Source organism: Coturnix japonica, chromosome 16, assembly GCF_054131305.1.
Source record: "Coturnix japonica strain WE chromosome 16, WE-NBRP24, whole genome shotgun sequence".
In the NCBI taxonomy this organism is placed as follows: Eukaryota; Metazoa; Chordata; class Aves; order Galliformes; family Phasianidae; genus Coturnix; species Coturnix japonica.
This window is the reverse complement of record NC_140678.1, coordinates 1,871,918-1,888,706: the sequence shown is the minus strand read 5'-3', so window position 1 is coordinate 1,888,706 and position 16,789 is coordinate 1,871,918. Positions and strand designations below refer to the sequence as shown.

General features: G+C 58.0%; 2 protein-coding genes across 9 annotated transcripts; both read left to right on the top strand.

Annotated features, from left to right (window-relative positions):
• The first annotated feature begins 3,518 nt into the window (after positions 1–3,518).
• Positions 3,519–8,418, top strand: SHC2 (SHC adaptor protein 2). Of its 5 annotated transcripts, none has more exons than XM_085517683.1 (13): positions 3,519–4,192; positions 4,719–4,789; positions 5,083–5,143; positions 5,319–5,438; positions 5,518–5,571; positions 5,739–5,829; positions 5,979–6,105; positions 6,198–6,363; positions 6,446–6,512; positions 6,627–6,779; positions 6,875–7,176; positions 7,252–7,389; positions 8,145–8,418. In XM_085517683.1, the coding sequence occupies exons 1-12, from the start codon at positions 3,635–3,637 to the stop codon at positions 7,378–7,380; spliced, it is 1,899 nt and encodes a 632-aa protein (XP_085373809.1). In that variant the 5' UTR covers positions 3,519–3,634; the 3' UTR covers positions 7,381–7,389; positions 8,145–8,418. The 5 variants fall into 5 exon arrangements, 4 of the variants coding, with proteins under 4 accessions (XP_085373809.1, XP_085373808.1, XP_015742268.2 ...); XM_015886782.3 differs by having other exon boundaries at positions 3,520–4,192; positions 5,778–5,829; XM_085517682.1 differs by having other exon boundaries at positions 7,252–8,418.
• Positions 8,419–11,735: 3,317 nt separating this feature from the next.
• On the top strand, positions 11,736–15,658 carry C2CD4C (C2 calcium dependent domain containing 4C). 4 transcript variants are annotated; one of them, XM_085517686.1, is made up of 2 exons: positions 11,736–11,794; positions 12,233–15,658. In XM_085517686.1, the coding sequence occupies exon 2, from the start codon at positions 12,252–12,254 to the stop codon at positions 13,491–13,493; it is 1,242 nt and encodes a 413-aa protein (XP_085373812.1). In that variant the 5' UTR covers positions 11,736–11,794; positions 12,233–12,251; the 3' UTR covers positions 13,494–15,658. The 4 variants fall into 4 exon arrangements, with proteins under 4 accessions (XP_085373812.1, XP_015742125.1, XP_032296849.1 ...); XM_015886639.3 differs by having other exon boundaries at positions 11,783–11,873; XM_032440958.2 differs by having other exon boundaries at positions 11,784–11,834.
• Positions 15,659–16,789: the final 1,131 nt, after the last annotated feature.

Sequence of the window (16,789 nt, the reverse complement as noted above, 5' to 3'; positions counted from 1 at the left end):
GTCCTAAGCACTTCCGGCGCCTTGTTGGCGCGCTCTGAGCTCTCGCGTTCTATTGGTTGTTCTGCCAGCTGGCTGACAGCTGATTGGTTGGATGGAGACGAGGGGCGGTGCTTAGCGGCTCAATCCGCCATGTTGGGGAGGGGGGGGGCGGTACTGTGACATCAGATAGATGCTGGGGGTGGCCTTAGTGTGTAATTAACCCGGAGTAATTAACATCATTAAGGCCAGCACTGCATGGGCTGACTGCCCCTCTACCTCCATCTGGGCAGCCCAAGGTCCCCCCTTTGGCTTTGGGCACCTCCATAATGGCACCTCACCCCTTTAGGGTCACGCATTTCCCCCTTCCATCCATCATCTCAGCTTTAATCCATTCCCTCCCACCCTAAGCTCTCATCTTTAAGCTTTAAACTCTCCCCTTCCCATCCTATTGCTATCAAACAATCATTACACAGTGTCCCTGGGTCTCCATGACCACCATATGGGGTCCCTTGTGTCCCAGGAGCAGCTCTGCCTTGCTTTGGTTTGCCCCATCACTGCAGCCCCTATAAAAAATAAGCACTATTCCCACCCCCCCCCCATACACATTAAAAGTGCCAGATGGGCTGAAACCAAAGACCCTGGGGAGGCAGAGAGCAGCCCTGCTTAGAGGACATTGCAGTTGCCTTCATCTGAGTGCTCAGCTCTACCCCAGTGTTGCTGCAGCCCGGCACATCCAGCTCTCCTATTTCACCACGCTTGCTTTAATGTGTCCTGATGTGTCAGCACTTTGGGGGGGATTCGTGTTTCAGAAAGGGCTCCTCTTTGCTGCCACAGCTTTGAAGTGAAGCGTCCCAGCTTCTTCTTTTGATAGAGCCAAAGGGAGAACTTGCATCCTTTCTTAGGGATAAGCAGGTCCCAAGCCCCCCCCATCACCCCAAACCCACCACCAGGGAGATGGGGACATTGTGACAGCCATGGGCTCAGCACTAACAGAGACCTGTGCTTGCTTCAGCAACACTGTGTTGTGTATCATCCCACTGGGGGATGATATAGGCTGGTTTGTTTAGCATTAAGGATCAGCACGTTAGTTTAAGGACCAATATATTCCTTTAACGGGAGCACTGGGATCCTAATAGACTGCTTACATTTCAGCAGGTGCAAGGACGTTTTCCTTTGATGAGTTGTTTTGGAGTTGCTCGTTATGGTTTAACAAGCAATGGAAATTTATCATATAGGGGAAAAACAGCTGAAGGTTGGCCAATAGTCTCAGTGCTAGAACTGATGGTAAATGAATAGGGAGAAAGTAAGTGGGCATAAAACCACCCTAAATGCTACAGTGCAAGCCCAGGGGGGTATTAGCATATATTAATGAGTTATTATGAAAGAATGAATATGTATGCAAATATATTACATATGCATGTCTTAACTGCTTACATGTAGAACCTGAACTCTGAGAGCGCATTGGTTTGTCGAGGTGCCCGGTGTGTATTGAGGAATAAAGGAAAGACACTTTCTAACACCACAGTGGGGTTAAAGAGTTTTCTTCCTGGATTTTGGATGGCAATGGTGTGAGAAGATGCTGCTCTGTGCCAACAGAGGCTGTGATCTTTATCCCTGGGAGCTTTTCTTTGGCTAATGATTAGAAGCAGATTGGGAAGGGGGATGGAGGAGAAGAAGGACAGGGAAGCCCTTGCTGCGAATCTTGCTCTCCAGAGCCTGACACCAGCTGCTAATGAGATGAAAATGATCCATCAGGGACCTGTGCAGGACTTGGGAGCAGCCTGAGGGAGCTGGCAATCATACAGAAGCAGTGTGGGGGTCAATGGAGAGATCAGCAGGGGGAGGATGGGCAACCAAAGGCTGTGAGACAGACATCTGCAGGAGGAACTGCATGAGAAGTCACACAGTTGTTTGTTGCCAGGTGTATGAAGGGGAGATACTTGGCAACAGCCTTGTGGGTTCTGGGGTTCTTGGAGGAATAAAGAGAGATGGAATTTGTCAGCTGCCTTGGAGATGTGAATGTGAACCTGGCAGCATGGAGGGAGACTCGGTGCTGGGAATCAGGAGACAGCAGAGCTTGTTTTTCTTACATCAAGCACTTCTGCTTGCAGAATGCTCAGTGCTCCGACCAAATAAAACCTGGAGCTGCCCCATGGAGCTTGCAGGAGTCCAGCGTGTTCCAGCACTTTGCAGCAGTTTAAAAACCAAAGCAAGAAAGGCAGAGAGAGGCTAAGAGATGCTGTTCCTAATATGGCAACAGCAAATGTATGTAATTCTATTACCCTGATTTATCGATTGCACTTAGAGCGATTACTGGCTTTCACCCCCATCATCTGCCAGGGAGAAGGAGACAGTGAAGAGAAGGCGAGATAAAGGCAGCCATGCATTGTCCAGGTCACTGTGAGCCCCCAGGGAGGCTCTGGTTCTGTCTGTGGGGCAGAGACCTGACCCCTCTGCAGCACAGCATCCCTCTCTGTCCTCATCCTTCGAAAGATGCTCAGTTGAAAATGGAAAGGCAGAAATAAACAGCACCCGAGGGAGGACTCGAGGTGAGGAGGTGGCTCCGGGCTTGGTCCCCAGTGTGTGAGTCATGCTGGGAGCCCCCACAGTGGGTGCGATGCCTCATGCAGGCTGCCTTGGCCTCCTGCCCCTCTGCTCAGATGCTGTGGGTGGATGCCAGGCTGGACAGGAGGTCTGAGTCCTTTGAATGCCTGAAAAAACAAAAAGCTGGGCTGGGGGAGGGGAGTATTACATGATGGTTTGAGGTCAGAAAGTCCCTTTAAATGTGTCTGTCCATCCCCCCCGCCCCCCCAAGCTTGCTGCAGATACTGGCAAAGAAGCAAGAAAATGATTGTGCTTTTTACTGCCTGAGCCCTCCAGGCAGATATAAACAAGTGGGAGCCAGACAAAATCAGAGTGGACAAGACCACTGGGTTGGGAGGCACAGAAATAAGCCAGCCCCATTGTACAGCAGAGCCCCCCCTGCACCCCTCCACCTCCCAAGCAGCCTCAGGCACCCTGCAAACGCTTCTTGGTGATGGAGTGGTAGAAGAATGGAGATAATGTACCCGTTGCAGGTGAAGGCAGCAGCCAGATGCTGCTGGCCCCTTCCAGAAGCTGCCTGCTGGCCACTGGGGGCATCCCTGGCATGGGAGGGGGGCATCTGTCAGCACAGTCAGCCCGTTTTGTGCAGGAAAGAGCTCATCCCACCTCATCCTCGGGTGTCCACTATTCAGTTGGCTCTTTTGGGGCTCCCATCGTTGGCAGCAGCCCAGAGGGGAGCACAGCCGGGGTGGCTGGGGGCCGGGTGATGCTGGGGGGTGCCAGGGAGGGGCTCGAGGCTGGGTGATGCGGGGTGATCTCGGGGTTGAGTGATGCTACAGGGTACCGGGTTGGGCTCGGGGTGCTGCCGGGGCCGGGCTGCCCGTGCCGGGGGGGGGGCTGCAAGGACGGGCAGTGGGGCCGGAGAGGGCGAGAGGCGGGGATGCTCAGACAGCCGGGAGGGGCCGGGGCGGGCGGCGGAGCGCTCTCACCATGACATCAGCGCTGCGCGGCCCCGGGGGAGCGGGTGGGGGGCGGGAGCCGGCTCGGTAGCGGTGCGGGGCGCGGAGCGGCGCCGGAACGGGAGCGTTCGGCTCGGCCGGGGCGGCGGGGCATGATCCCCGAGCCCAAGTATGATCGCTTTCGAGACGAGCCGCTGAGGGCCGCGGCCCGGCCACGCCATCCTCCGGCCGCCCCGATGCCGGCTCCGGCACCCGCGCATCCCGGTGCGGCCCCGGGGCTGGCACAGCCGTGCCCCTCTGCGGGCGAGGAGCCGGAGGCGGGTACCACGTTCTGCATGCTGCTGCCTCGGATGCCCCAATGGAAGTTCCCCGGTCCCGGTGGTTTCCTCAGCCGAAGCCCTTCGGGTTCCAGCAAGGAGCTCTCCTCGCCGGCCAAAGCGGGAGGAGCCGTGGAGTCCGGGGGGGCTACGTCCAGCCTGGCCGCCGTGCTCGGAGCCTGCGAGCCGGGTTGCTCGGCTCCGTGCTCGCTGCAGGTGATGAGCCGGCTGCGCGGAGGGGCCGGGGCTGCCAGGAAAGCGGCGAGGGTGGAGGGAGCCCGACCGGCCGGGGATGAGTGGAATCGCAAGGGCAGCTTCATCAACAAGCCGGCCCAGGGCTGGCTGCATCCCGACGAGCGGGTGCTGGGTCCTGGCGTCTCCTACATCGTCAGGGTAAGTGCTGCCAGCCCCGCTCCTCTCTGCTTGGTGCGGGAAGGTGTGAAGCCCCAAGCCCGCAGCTGGAAGCTCCCTCTGCTCACCCATCCCTGTGACACGGTCCCAGATTCTTGAAGGACTGGGACTGGGCATGACTCCTCTGTCCTGGGATGGGCAACGTGGGGAGCCCCTGTAGCCAAGCAGTGCTGTGCTCTCATGGCATGCATCCCTGGGCCTGGATGCTGCATGGTGGGAACCCATTGCACAGCATCACCTGGGTCTCCATCCTCAGTGCAAGGGCAGCAGAAATGGTCAGTGGGCCCAGAGGCCGCTGGCCTTGCTCTGGACCAACCCAGCCCTGCACAGTGCTCAGAGCCTCGGTTTTCCCCATCCACATGTTTATCTCTGTGGGTATGGGATGCTGCCTGCCATCCACTGCTACACAGAGGAGCCCTTGTCACCGACACCTGTCTCCTCTCCATCACCTGCATTGGGGCTGGTGATATTCCTTGAGGTTTCTCTGACCTCCCCTCCCATCCTGCAGTACATGGGATGCATCGAGGTGCTGCGCTCCATGAGATCCCTCGACTTCAACACGAGGACACAGGTCACCAGGTAAGACCTGCAGAGATTGAGGTCGGTGCTGAGGTTGGGAGGACCTGTAGGGGCCACTCCATATGCTTAGACAGAGGCAGCAATGCAGTGATGGGCATCGGATCAATGGGTGGAAAGAGGAGAAGGGAGGTGGCCCCGGTGGGGATGACGTACCACCAGCCCTGTGACCCTGGGGGAAGCTGGGGGACATTGCGGCTGCTTGGGGATGATACTCCCAGAGCTACAGGAAGGGGAAGCAGCCAGGAAACAGCTGGGATCTGCAATGGTAATGCTGTGGGACTTGGGACTTGCAGAGAAGCCATCAACAGACTGTACGAGGCAGTGCCGGGTGTGAAGGGCATCTGGAAGAAAAAGGTGAGTTTCCACCTGAGCCCATTCCCTCTCTGCTTTCTTAGGGTTGGGGTTATGGGCAGGGTGCTATGGTTGATCCCAGTGCAGAGCCTGGGGTGTTGGGCACTCTGTGTCTTCCCCACCCCATAAAGGCTCTTTGGAAGGGCAACATCACCCCTGTGCTCCTGTCCCCCATCAGGCTCCCAGCAAAGCCCTTTTCTCCATCCTTGGGAAGAGCAACCTCCGCTTTGCAGGCATGAGCATCGCTGTCAACATCTCCATTGATGGCCTGAACCTCATGATCCCTACAACGCGCCAGGTGAGAGCCAGGCATCCCAGCCCTCTGCCTCCAACCTCAGCTCTGAGCTGGGTGTTGATGGCCTCCCCATGCCCTACAGATCATCGCCAACCACCACATGCAGTCCATCTCCTTTGCCTCCGGTGGGGACATGGTGAGGCTCTCACGTCCCAGCCCCGCACTCAAGGAGCGGGGACGTGGGGCTGCCCATCCCATGGTGGGGCCAGACTGAGCCAGAATTCAGGGACAGCCCAGTCCCTGGGGCTGGGGCACTCAGGGCTGAGTCTGGTACTGGCAGCCTCAGCCCCGCTCTACACACAGCAGCAGGACATGAGCCCCAAACACCCTCTGTGTCCCCAGGACACCACGGACTATGTCGCCTACGTCGCCAAGGACCCCATCAACCAGAGAGGTGATGCTGATTCCCAGGGCACGGAGAAGGGATGAGTTGGGCTGGAGGAGGGCACCTCTTGGTGTGGTGTGAGGGGCAGCTGGGGGCTCTTTGGAGGGCTGCTGTGAGCCTGGGGGAGGGTTCAAGTCCATTCACCTGCCTGTTTGCAGCCTGCCACATCCTGGAGTGCTGCGATGGGCTGGCACAGAGCGTCATCAACACGGTGGGACAGGCCTTCGAGCTGCGCTTCAAGCAATACCTGCACAGCCCACCCAAGGCTGTTGTACCCCCAGACAGGTAGGGCTGGGGTCCCTCCATTCTTTCTTGTGCCTTGTCCTTGCTTGGAGTGGGGCTGTGTCCCCAGCTGCCCCCGCTGTGTTCTGCACAAGGGTGCTGGGGATGGAGGAGTCAGCGTGGGGGGAGGATGATGAGGTGGCCGAGCACGATTACTACAACAGCATCCCAGGCAAGGAGCCACCCCCAGGGGGGCTGATCGACTCCCGTCTCCAGCACAGTGCATTCCCAGGCCGTATACGTGTTCAGCCCTCTCACCAGGTGAGCCCTGGAGCCACTGCTGACCCCACAGTGAAGGCCCAGAGTCAGTCCCCCCTGTAGCCTGGCTGTCTCCTGTTCCCAGGGTGGATTAGCACTCAGACGAGAGCTGTCGAACCAACCAGGGCAGCCCTGGGACTCAGAGAACCAGGGTGGGTACACAGTGGGAAGTATTGATGCTGGTGGCTTTGGGGTCCCCACAGGGGCTGTGGAGGGGACCCTGCTCCCAGCTGGCCCATGCAGGTGGTGATGCCCAGTCCCCACAGGCCAGTCCTGCGATGGGTATCTGCAGGCAGACGGGCACCCCCTGGTGCCACGGGACTACGAGGAGCACATGTATGTGAACACACAGAGCCTGGAATCAGATGCCACTCACACAGCACCAGAGGAAAGCCCCAAAAAGGACCTTTTTGACATGAGTAAGGTGATGGGCTGGGGTTGTGGGGTGTGCTGTGCTCCGATCTGCCCAGCCCTATGCTCCAGAGCAGTGATGTTCCCCATCTGGTCCCTATAGGGCCTTTTGAAGATGCCCTGAAGCTCCACAAGTGCATTGCTGGGAGCAACGTCAGTCCCCCCATCGAGGACCAGTGGCCGAGTCCCCCCACAAGGAAGGCTCCCATAGCCCCCACTGAGGAGCAGTTGAGACGGGAGCCGTGGTACCATGGGAAGATGAGCCGACGGGACGCCGAGAAGCTCCTGCAGATGGATGGGGACTTCCTGGTGAGGGACAGCATCACCAACCCAGGGCAGTATGTTCTGACAGGCATGCACAGCGGGCAGCCCAAGCACCTACTGCTGGTGGATCCCGAGGGAGTGGTAAGGGCAGGGTGAAGGGGCTGGGGGGACTGGATAGCTGCTGGGAGCTTCAGGGTTGCTATGCCCCCACCTCAGGTGAGGACCAAGGATGTGCTCTTTGAGAGCATCAGCCACCTCATCAGCCACCACCGGCAGAACGAGCAGCCCATCGTGGCCGCAGAGAGTGAGCTGCACCTCCGCCAGGTTGTCCAGAGGAAGCAGTGATGCCAGGGGGTACGTGAGCCCCCACCCCGCTCCCCTGGCACCTTAGGCAAAGCCAGGGCTCCTCTGCACTCCCCTCCTCTGTTAGTGCCTGTCTTCTGGAGACAGTCAAAGGGCCCCAGGGTCAGCATCCCTGTCCCAGACCCCAGCAGGGCCTCATGGTCCCCAACCCTATAGGGCTGTGCTGTCCCTCTCTTGTCCCCACACCCACACTGCCTTCTCTCCATTGTCCATATGGGGCCCCTTGCCCAGAAGGACACACAGATTATTCCACGTGCACTGGCAAAATGCTGCCTGGGGTGAGGGATATCTGGAGACAACATGGGAATGTGCTGGGGGTGAAGCATCCTGTGCTGCCACTGGGGCTGTCCTGCACCCTCTGCCCTGGACACTGCTGTTCCCATACCCAGTGCTGCTGCTGCATCCTTGCACAAGAGACATGGAGCCAAGGGGAGGGGGCAGTGGCAGGAGCATCATCCCAGGGCTCATAGGGTGGGATAGGTTGAGCAGCGTGCATGTGTACACGTGTGTGTGCATGTGCAAGTATGTGAGGGGCTGCTGGGGCTCCAGCCCCCACCCACTGAGCTGTGCCTCTCAGCCAGCACTACTGCTCAGGACCCAACTCCTGCCTCAGTCCTCACTCCCTGCAAGGACATTTGGGGCCCTCCCATCCATGGGGACTGCATCTCTGCTGGGGTTTTGCCTGGCAGGGCTGGGCACAAGCATCTCTCAGAGCTGGTGCTGCTGGGTTTTCCCATTGGTTGCAGATTGCCAGCTGCCTTCTATCCATGAGCTCACAGAGCCCCTGGAGCCCCACATGGCCCTGAAGAAGGGGCCAGGATGGAGTCTCTATGGGGATGACACAGGGCTGCTGTGAGCCTGCAAGACTGGGGCTGTCAAGGGGAGAAGCATCCCCAGCCCTGAGCCCCCACCCGGCTGGAGCATTGGAAGGTTTTTATGACATTCACCATCCCGTCTCTCGTCACTCGGCACGGGTTCATTGTTTCGATTACATTTCTAATTAAACCTGGAAATGAGTAAGTTCCCTGATGTTCATGCTGCCCTAGGCACGATGCTAAGCAGGGGAGAGAGCTGGAGGCTGCCAGCTTCTGTGCTCAGCAGTGCCAGCACAGAGCAGAGGTGGAGATGGGGACACAGAGGGTGCCAGGTTGACTTCTCCATCACCATCAACTCCTGGCTGGTCCCATTGGCTGCACCATGAAGCCTGGCATCTCCTACAGGCACACATCAGCTCTGAGCTCCAGCATCTCCTCCGTGGGCCAGGCTGGCTGCAGCAGCCAGGATGCTGCCAAGGTGTCTGCTGCAGCCTTGTCTCATGCTATGGCCAGGCTGGCATCAGAGCTGTCATTCATCACCTGCTAATGACCACCGACAAGTGGCTGGGAGCTGGGAGCTGAGCCCATGCCTGATGCTGTGCTGCATGGCCAGGTGATAAAAAGGCATTTGCTGGAATTGGTAAAGGCAGGAAAAGCCCTTCCTGAGCCCAGAAGCTGCCAGATCACGGGCATGTAAGGCTTTCAGAGCTAACAGCAGGGCCAAGCATGGGCTGGGTACGGTGCCATAGCATTGAGTTCCAGGCAGGCTTTGAGTCCAATTCCAGCACTGACACCTGGGGGTCCCCATTAGGCACATTCTGCTTGCTGTGCCCAATGCTGGGCATGGGGGATGAGCATCACTCTGAGGTGGTCCCTCTGGGCAGGGTCAGCATTCCATAGGGCAGGATTTATCTGGATGACTCAATGAATATCATCACTGCCAAATAAAGCCCAGTAATGAATGTGTAATTTTCCATTGATAGTCAAATACCTACAGGGATGTAGCGCTTCCATCTCAGCTGCTATTTTTTGTCATGTAGTAATGTGTCTGCAAAAGATAATTGCACCATTCCCTCAACAGCAGAGGCAGGAAAAGGCAGCGAGAGCCCCTGCTTTCTTCACTGTTGGAGAACCAGCCTGTGCCTCGCACCAGCTGCTGCCTGAGATGCTGCAAGCCTGGTGGGGCTGGCACGTCATGTTTGAGGGTGTTTAGGCTCTTTGCATCTCATGTCCGTGCTGATTGATGCACCAGAAGCAGAGCATACAACCCCCCCCCCTTCCCCTCCCAAGCCTCCCAGCCCCAGCACGCAGTTGTGGGGAGATGAGCTGAGAGCTGCGCAGCTCTTGAAAACAGCAAACAATTAAATCTGAGCCCTTTACCGAGTTAACTACGGACATGAATAATGCAATCAGAGCGTCAGTTTCCCAGGAGTGCTTGCATATGAAATTGAATTTCGGCCGGGCGGTGGGGAAGGAGGGCTCGATGCCGTGAGCTTCTGCCCCGGTGTGAGGGAAGGGAGGTGGGGAGGGGGGGGGAGAGTTTTGCTTCCCATCCTCCAGCAGGTGGTAGCACGCTGTCGGCTCCGCATCTCCATCTATGCCATATCCCAGCCCTGTCGCCGTCCCCAGCTCCGCCGTGTCCCCACTCAGCGCTGCTGTGTTGTGCCCGTGCATTGCCGGATGCTGCGAACCCCCTGCGCCCTCCAGCCCGACCCTTATCCATCTCTATGTCCCCTTCCTGGGGAAGGCACGGAGCCCTGAGAGCTGTTATCCCAACCCCATGACGACGTGGGAGGGAGACAGGAAAGGCAAAGCACCTCTTCAGCTCTGTGTGATGGTCTGCATCCTGTTTTGGAAGCACTGGGAACCTCGTTTTCTCCCAACCCTGCAAGCATTTCTTCCCTGCCCGTCTCTATCTGTGGTCTGGCACCTCCCTCTGCATGCAGTGTCTGTGGCAACGCAGAGCTGGAGGTGAGCGCTGGTCCTGAGCCCAGCAAAGCTGGTTGGCAGCCCGAGCACAGCCTGCATCCCCAGTGTGTGTCCCTGCACCGAGAGCATGAGATCCCCCCTGCCGTCCCTTTGCTGCAAACCAGGCTCCATGAGCTCCCTGTGGCTTTGCCCATCGCTCCAGCCCCGTTTCTGCCCCAGCACCGCAGCTCTGCTCCCCTCCTTGCTGCAGGGACTGCTGGTCCCAAACGGAGCATGCGGGTAGGGCTGGCCCCGCTCCAATGCTCTTTGTTATCTCCGGGGAACTCAAGCATTTCTGCTCCTTGTTTACCTCCCGTTGTACATGGGTGGAGGAAAGGTAAACACCAGCCTTTTGTTCAGCAGCTCCTTTTCCTTGATCCTCTTCCTTCTCTCCTTGTCTCCATCCACTTCCCCCCCCCCAAATGGAGTTCTGAACCCCAAGGCAATCCACAGCACTGCCATCCTCCTTCCCCAATGCTACCCAACAGAAACCCCAGCCCGATCCCCTCCCTTGGATGACCCTTCATGCTCCATTTGCTGGTCCCAATTACTTCTCGCTGATCTGTCCTTGCAGTGGGAAACGGGCTGCTGTGCTGAGCAACCCATTCCCAAGTGAAAGGCTGCAGTGAAAGTGAGCTGGATGCTGACGCTTGGTCTGTCTCTTGTCCTTCTATCATCTCACAGTGTGGATACAAAGGGAACTGAGAACTCCCACCCTTTTCATGGTGCCACGATCCACATGGAATGAGCTCACCAAGCCAAGCTTTCACTTCTGGTTATTATACCCATCCCTGTGCTGCTCCTATGGGCTGTTTACGAGGGATTAATGGAACCCTCCCACCTCCTAACAGCATCTCTGGGGCAGGAGGAACCACTGCTGGCCCCCATCCTGCTTGGAGTAGCTCTGTCCCCAAGGCTGCCAGCCTGTCTGGAGCTCATCCTTCTGGTCTGAAGATCCCTGTGGGCTGTAGAGATGCTCCCTGGGTTCTGCTGATGATTTTGCCCCTGGTGTCCCCAGGACCACACGGGCCATATCCTACCCAGGCGTTAGAGAAATGTGTGACAAGTGACATTGCCTTCCCCCACTCCTTCCAGCCACAATATTAAACCACTTAATGCACTCAACGAGTCCTTGAGCTCTGAGCCGCCTTGGAGTGCTGTTGGCTTTGTTCAGCGCTTTGATGAGCTCGAGAGCTCGAAGGGGGGAAAGCAGCGGGTTGGCAGCGAGCTCCACTCCGTTCTCTTGCACTATTCCGGGCGGGAGGAAACGGGGGCCATCACGGGGCTGCCGTGTCCGATTCCACTCCACTCACAGTCCCACTTATGGCTACGGGGCAGAGTGTCCCGGGACCGGTGGGGAGCGGGCAGCAGCATCCCACTCCCCTGGTTATAAAGGGTGATGGGGCAGAGCTGGGTCCCGACCCGACCCGTCCCGGTGCTCAGGGCTGCCCTGTGACCCCCCCGGTAGCATCCCGCGGGGTTCCCGGTGCTGTGTATGAAATGTAGGGGCGCAGCGCTCGGAGGATTACGGCGGCGGCGCGGCGGGGAGCGGCGGGGCCGTATAAAAGCGCGTCCGCTCCCGCCCGGGTCTTGCGGCGGAGGCTCCGGTCCAGGTGCGGCAGCGGCTCCAGCAGCGGAAACGTCAGCTGCCCGGTGGGCGGCCCGGCCCGGCCCGGCCCGGCACAGCTCTCCGTGCGTCACGGCCGCCCCGTCCCATCGCTCCCATCTCTCGGCTCCGGTGGCTCCGCCGTGCGCCGCGGGGTCCCGGGGCGGCGGGTCCCGTCGGTGCAGACGGTTCCTTCCCGTTCCCTTCTCGGTGCTGGCGTGTCTCGGTCGCTACGTCCCGCGGCGCGGTCCCGTCCTTCCCCGTCCGTTCCCCCCGGGGCCGGAAGGTCCCGTTGCCCCGCAGCGCGGTCGGGTCCTTCCTCCCCTCCCTTTGGTGTCGTTCTCCCTCGGCGCGCCCCTTCCCTTCCCCATCCCCGTTCCCGTCACCCGCGAGGTTTGCGGCTCCCGGTTCCCGGTGACAACGTTTCCGATCGTATCTCTTCCAGCCCTGCACCCGGAGGCAACATGTGGCTCTTGGAGCGGCTGCGCGGCATGGCGGAGAACAGCGGCTCACGGGGCTCGGGGCCCGACGATTCCCCGCGGGGCTCCCGCTATAGCAACGTTCTCACCCCCGATAAAATCCCCGACTTCTTCATCCCTCCCAAGCTGAGCGCTGCGCCCGCTGAGCCTGAGGGTACCGAGCCCACCGCACCGCCCGTCCTGGGTCCATCCGTCTCGGAGCAAGACCTGACCGAGCGTAAGACCCCACGCAGCCCCCGGCCTCCCAGCCGACCCCGTGCGAAGTCATCCGGCCGGCACATCATCCAGATCGAGAGCGCCGAGGACTGGACGGCTGAAGGAGGCTTCGGTACCAACGTGGACCCTCAGGCTCAGACAGCCATGTCTCTGCCCTACGTACCCAAAGCTCAGACCTCATACGGTTTCGCCACGCTGGTGGAGAGCCCCCACACCCGACGGAAGGAATCTCTATTCCACAGCGAGCACAGCAGCCTCTGCCCATCGCCGGTCACTTCTCCTAGTGCCCAACGCAGGGCAAAGCTCAACGGTGAGAGCAGAGCCCAGGCACCTGCCGACCTGGGGGCGGCCCTAATGCACCCCGGGCGTTATTTCAGCGGTGGTGAAAGCGATACGTGTTCCTCGGCCGAGTCCTCACCCTTCGGTTCACCCCTCCTCTCCCGTTCCGTCTCTCTGCTAAAGATCTTCAGCCAGGAGAGCCAGTCCAAGGTCATCAAGCTGAAACACTCGGTTGCTCGTAACAGCTCTCTGTCTACCGATGACAGCTCAGCCGACACCAGCCCCAGCGCTCAGCGTCGCTCCAGGAGCGCTCCGGCCGGGGGACAACCGACAGCGGGCACGGAGCTGCCGCAGGGTCGGCCCCGTGAGCACAGCCTGAGGCTCAGCCGGGGTGGTCGCCTCCGTCTGACTGCTGATTATGACCCTTCCAACGCCCGGCTCCGAGTGCAGCTCATCTGTGCTGAGGATCTGTACGATGCTCTGGTCGATGTTCGTGGCATCCACTGCTGCGTTTCGCTCTGCCTCAACCCTGGGAAGCTACAGAAGCAGCGCAGCACCATCATCAAGAACAGCCGCAACCCTGTCTTCAATGAGGACTTCTTCTTCGATGGGCTGGGCCCCAGCCACGTCAGGAAGCTGTCCCTCAAGCTGAAGGTGGTCAACAAAGGCAGCAGCCTGAAGCGGGACACACTGCTGGGGGAGAAGGAGCTCCCTCTCAGCGCCCTGCTGTAGGACCAGCAGCCCTACAGGGAGCGTGCCCATGGGGCTGGGGCACGGGAGGGCTTGGGTCAGCCCTGGCCCCTTTGAAGTAGGGCTTGGAAGGGTCCCCAAAGAAGGGTCAGGGCCGTGGCAGAGCTCAGGGATGCAGGGCCAGGTCCCCAGGAGCGGAGCTGCTGGATGCAGCCCTGCTGTGCCAGCATCTCCCTTCTGTTCCAGCTCCCTGCCTGGGGCTGCGGCTCCTGGAGCACAACAGGAGCCACCTGCCCCGTGTCCCCTTCGGATGGATGGATGTCAACCTGCTGGGCTCTTCCCTTTCTGGTTCCCATGGTCTCCAGCTGGCCAGCACAAAGGTTGGATGTGTGTAGAGCTCTGCAGCATTCTTATTGCCACCTCTCTCCAAGCCTTAGCTCCTGGAGTCAGATGATGGCATCGACCTTGGCTTTCATTTAAAAGTCAAGCTTTGTAGTCTTGGAAACAGCAGAGAAAATGCTGCAGAGGTGACCCAGGAACCTGGTTGGGGTCCCTGGGAGGTGGATCTGTGGCTGATTCACACCTGTGGTCTTTTTAAGTCCCCTCCTGGGACCCCATAGGGTGTGCAGGTCAGCTCTGCCTGCCACCCCACTGCCTCTGGGATGCCCTACTGTCCTGATCCCCTGGATACTGATCCCTCCCCCCCCACCATCCCCCATGGATAACAGCTGCAGGAACTTCAGAGGCATTTGGATTTACCCAAACCCAGATGGTTGCTAATAGGGGCTGCTACTGCTGCTGGGGGACACATGGCCACAGGGGTGAGCATGCACGCTGGGGCAACATCCCAGCAGAGCTCATGCAACAAGAGCAGCACCCCCTGCCTTCCCAAGTGCTGCATGGCATTGGGGATGGGTGGCATCAGAGCAGGCTGGGATCTGGGCTGCCCTCCCTAATTCTGTCCTCCCTGAGCACTCATGGGTGAGGGGCTCGGGAGCTTCTGCACCCCCCACCCACCCACCCATAGAGAGATACATGGCCCTGGGGTCACAAAACCCCCACAGCTGGTGGGACCCAGTCCCCAAACAGGGCTGTGTTGGCACATTGACTCCCAGCACTGCCCGGAGATACCAGAATGGGGGATATCCAAGGTTAGGTTATCCGCAGGTGGCTGAAACAGCCACTTTGTTGTATTTTGGTGTGGTGTTACCTGCATGTTTTTTGTGATAAGGAGCAGAAATAGCATTGCTCCTCTCTGCCCCCTTCCAACACGTGTGGACACACGCACATGTGTCCCTCTGTGTCAACCTCTGTTGGTGGTGGTTGATGTTCCTTCCTTGTCCTTTGCAGCAGATGGCAGATTTCAGTGTTGGCTATTTATATCTGAGGCTGATCTTTCCCAGCGTGTTTTACTTCTGTCTGTAAATATGTTTCAGGTATACGAGGCATGGTTCTGGTTGCTGTTTGCATGTCGGGGTTTGGGGGGGGGGGGAATTGGGGGGTGATCGTGGCTGTTTGTTGAGCTTGTGGCTGAAAACAAACCATGCAGGACGTGAGGAACAGACACATCCCTTTGCCACAGGGGATATCCAACCTGCTGCTCCCCATTGCTCTCCCCCAGGAACAACCAAGGGCTGCCCAACCTTGCTCTTCCTTCATCCCCTGGTATGAGGGGCAGGAGGACTCTGCTGGGCATAGGGGACACCCAGCTGGTGGCCAGGAGATGGGGGGAGGACCAATGCAAAAGGTTTCAGTGCTCACAAAGAGCTGGGGATGCCACAGCCCCCCTCACCCCCCATGGTAGGGCTGTGCTGTGTGTCTTTAGGTTTTGGGATGGAGGGGGGTTAGGAGGATGAGAGCAGGGCTGGGAGCTGCTCTTTATCTCTATAGGGGAGAACTGAGGGCTAAGAGTTTGTGCCACCCCCTGCCCCTCACCTGTCCCAGGACTGGCTGAGCCTTGGGATTTGCTGCTGTGATGGCTGGGAGGGTGGATGTGGAGTCCCAGAGGGGCCCTTCCTCCTTGTAGCCCTTTTCTAACGTTCCTGCTTTATGATATTTCTGTGGCTGGATTTAACAATGCTTTTCTTTTTTGGAGTGGAAAAAAAATAATATATATATATATATATACACACATATATATTAATTAATGGAATGTTTGTTTACAAATGACTTCCCCTTTTTAGTGCAATAAAGTCTTTCTAAAACAAGTGGTGCCCAGCTCCTGATGCTCCCTTGCTTTCTATTATCCCATGTGCTGCTGACCTCCTGTAATGGGAAGCAGTGGGGACAGCATCCCACCCCCCTACCCCAATAAGCTGTTCTAGGCCAGCAGCTTATTCTGCTTTCCTTTCTTTCCCTGCCTTCCATCTCTCAACCCACCTCTAACAAGCACCGGTTGAAAGCAAAGAGGGAGGTTTGCCTGCAGCCTAAATGCCATTTTTCTCATTTCCACCATCCTAATAATTTGTCATTTTTAGTCGAAATAAAGAATAGGAACGACTAAACAGATCCGCCCTCCCTTCCTCCCAGCCCCACAGGGCACAGAAAGCAGCGTGGTGAGAACTTGGCAGGAAATTAAAGTAGGGTTGTTGTTATCCCCCCCCCACCTTCTAGAGGTGTAAAAGCTACAGCAGTTCGCAGTCAAATGAGTCTGATTGAGTTAGTTTGGAATAGGGAGGATGGGGTCAGCCTGAAAAATCCCTCAAGTGCTCAATATGCAAAGCATGGGAAGCAGTCAGAGGGGCGGCTGGTGGGGGAAGATTTAGCTCTGAATTACTAATGGAGCTGTTAGAAGAGAGATATATACAGCTTCCAAAGCCTGGGGTTAAACCCTGAGCTGGGGCTGGGCTGCAATGAGAGCTGTGGGATGGTCAGGGTGGGGGTCCAGCCAGGACCCATTGATTACCTGGGGTAATTGGGGTCCCTATGTTTACCACCCCCTGCAGATATTTGGAGCAGGGGTTGGCCTCACAGCACCCCATGATAAAGCTCTTGATTTTGGTTAAATAATAATAATAATAATAAAAAAAAAAAAGAGCTTCTTTCCTGTTGCTTGGCAACATCTTGGCTGCCTGGTCCAGTTGCGGGGGCTGCAGGGCTCTGGGCACTGTGGGGCTGCCCCAGCTGTAGCTTGATCCCTGAGCATCACTTCAGGCTGTGAGCAATGGGAGCAGTGCTGTGTTGGTGGGCGCAGGGCAAAATGAACCCACCTTGCAGCTGTGTGTGAGTATCGGCCTCCCTCTGGCTTACACACTCCTCATCTTTATTGCAAGCATTTGTCTTCCGTGGCAGCATGTCTGTTTTAAAGCAGGGAGAGAGACTCCCACTGTTAGCGGGAG